The 986-nt window shown below is 52.4% G+C and overlaps 1 protein-coding gene across 1 annotated transcript in view; it reads left to right on the top strand.

Annotated features, from left to right (window-relative positions):
* Positions 1 to 255: 255 nt before the first annotated feature.
* Positions 256 to 986, top strand: part of LOC103211452 (BCR activator of RhoGEF and GTPase) — a 75,973-nt gene continuing 75,242 nt past the window's right edge. Inside the window, exon 1 of the mRNA XM_042783210.1 lies at positions 256 to 313. Within this exon, the coding sequence (XP_042639144.1) occupies positions 256 to 313 (58 nt within the window). The remainder of the gene's footprint in view (positions 314 to 986) is intronic.

Below are 986 nucleotides of genomic sequence, written 5' to 3'. Positions count from 1 at the left end.
TCACTTACTTTGGTCATGTTGTCAGAAGGGACCATTCCCTGGAGAAGGATATCATGCTTGGTAAAGTGGAGGGTCAACTAAAAAGGGGAGGGCCCTCAACGAGGTGGAGTGACACGGTGGCTGCAACGATGGGCTCAGGTGCAGCAGGGATCGTGAGGCTGGCGCAGGACCGGGCAGCATTTTGTTCCGTTGTCCACGGGGTCGCTGTGAGTCGGCCCAGGCTTGACAGCACCTGACAACCACGAGGCAGATGCCATGAACATTGTCACCACTCGAGGTGCTTCACACCCAGGAGAGCGGCTGTTCGTGAGAGGTCAGTCCCATGGATCTGCAAAGCCCTGCCTTTGGCCTGGACCGTCTCCCGTGGCATGGGGCTGCCTCAGCCCTCTCAGATCGCTGCATCTGTGTGGCTTTGATGCTTCTGGTCTGAGGCCCGAGTCCCAGGCTCAACCCCGAGGCTTTCTAGAGGCCACTGCAGACACGCGAGGGCCCTTTCCCCTCCTTCCTCCTTTGAAACCTGTGATACCTTCTCTCCTCAATTGTGCTGCAAAATTCCTGGCCAGGAAGCTCAGCTCTCAGGTCTGTGCACCTGTGGACCGCTGACCTCTGATAGATGGACAGGAGACAGGCCTTGTAATCAACAGTGCATGCAAACTAGAGATCCATTTGCGGGAAAATGTATCAGGATCCAATGCTCATACCATACACAGAGACGAACTCAAGTGCGTTTAGAGACCTGAATATAACACCTGAAACCATAAAGACCATCAAAGGGACCAAGTTAGGAGCCCCAATTCATGGCATAAATACACTACCAGATACAAATGAAAACATGCAAACCCCGGAAGACAAAATAGACCAGAACCTCCTGAAAATTCGGCACTTGTGCGTATCAGAAGATTTCACCGAAAGAGTAGAAAGGGAACCCACAGACTAGGGAAAGAGTTTTGGCAACGACATGTTGGTCGAGGGGCTAATCTCTTAAA

The sequence above is a fragment of the Orycteropus afer genome, unplaced genomic scaffold (assembly GCF_000298275.1).
Source record: "Orycteropus afer afer isolate SDZICR_OR568_19922 unplaced genomic scaffold, OryAfe1.0 scaffold00744, whole genome shotgun sequence".
Lineage (NCBI taxonomy): Eukaryota > Metazoa > Chordata > Mammalia > Tubulidentata > Orycteropodidae > Orycteropus > Orycteropus afer.
The sequence above is the reverse complement of the archived record's forward strand: the minus strand, read 5'-3'. Positions and strand labels throughout refer to the sequence as shown.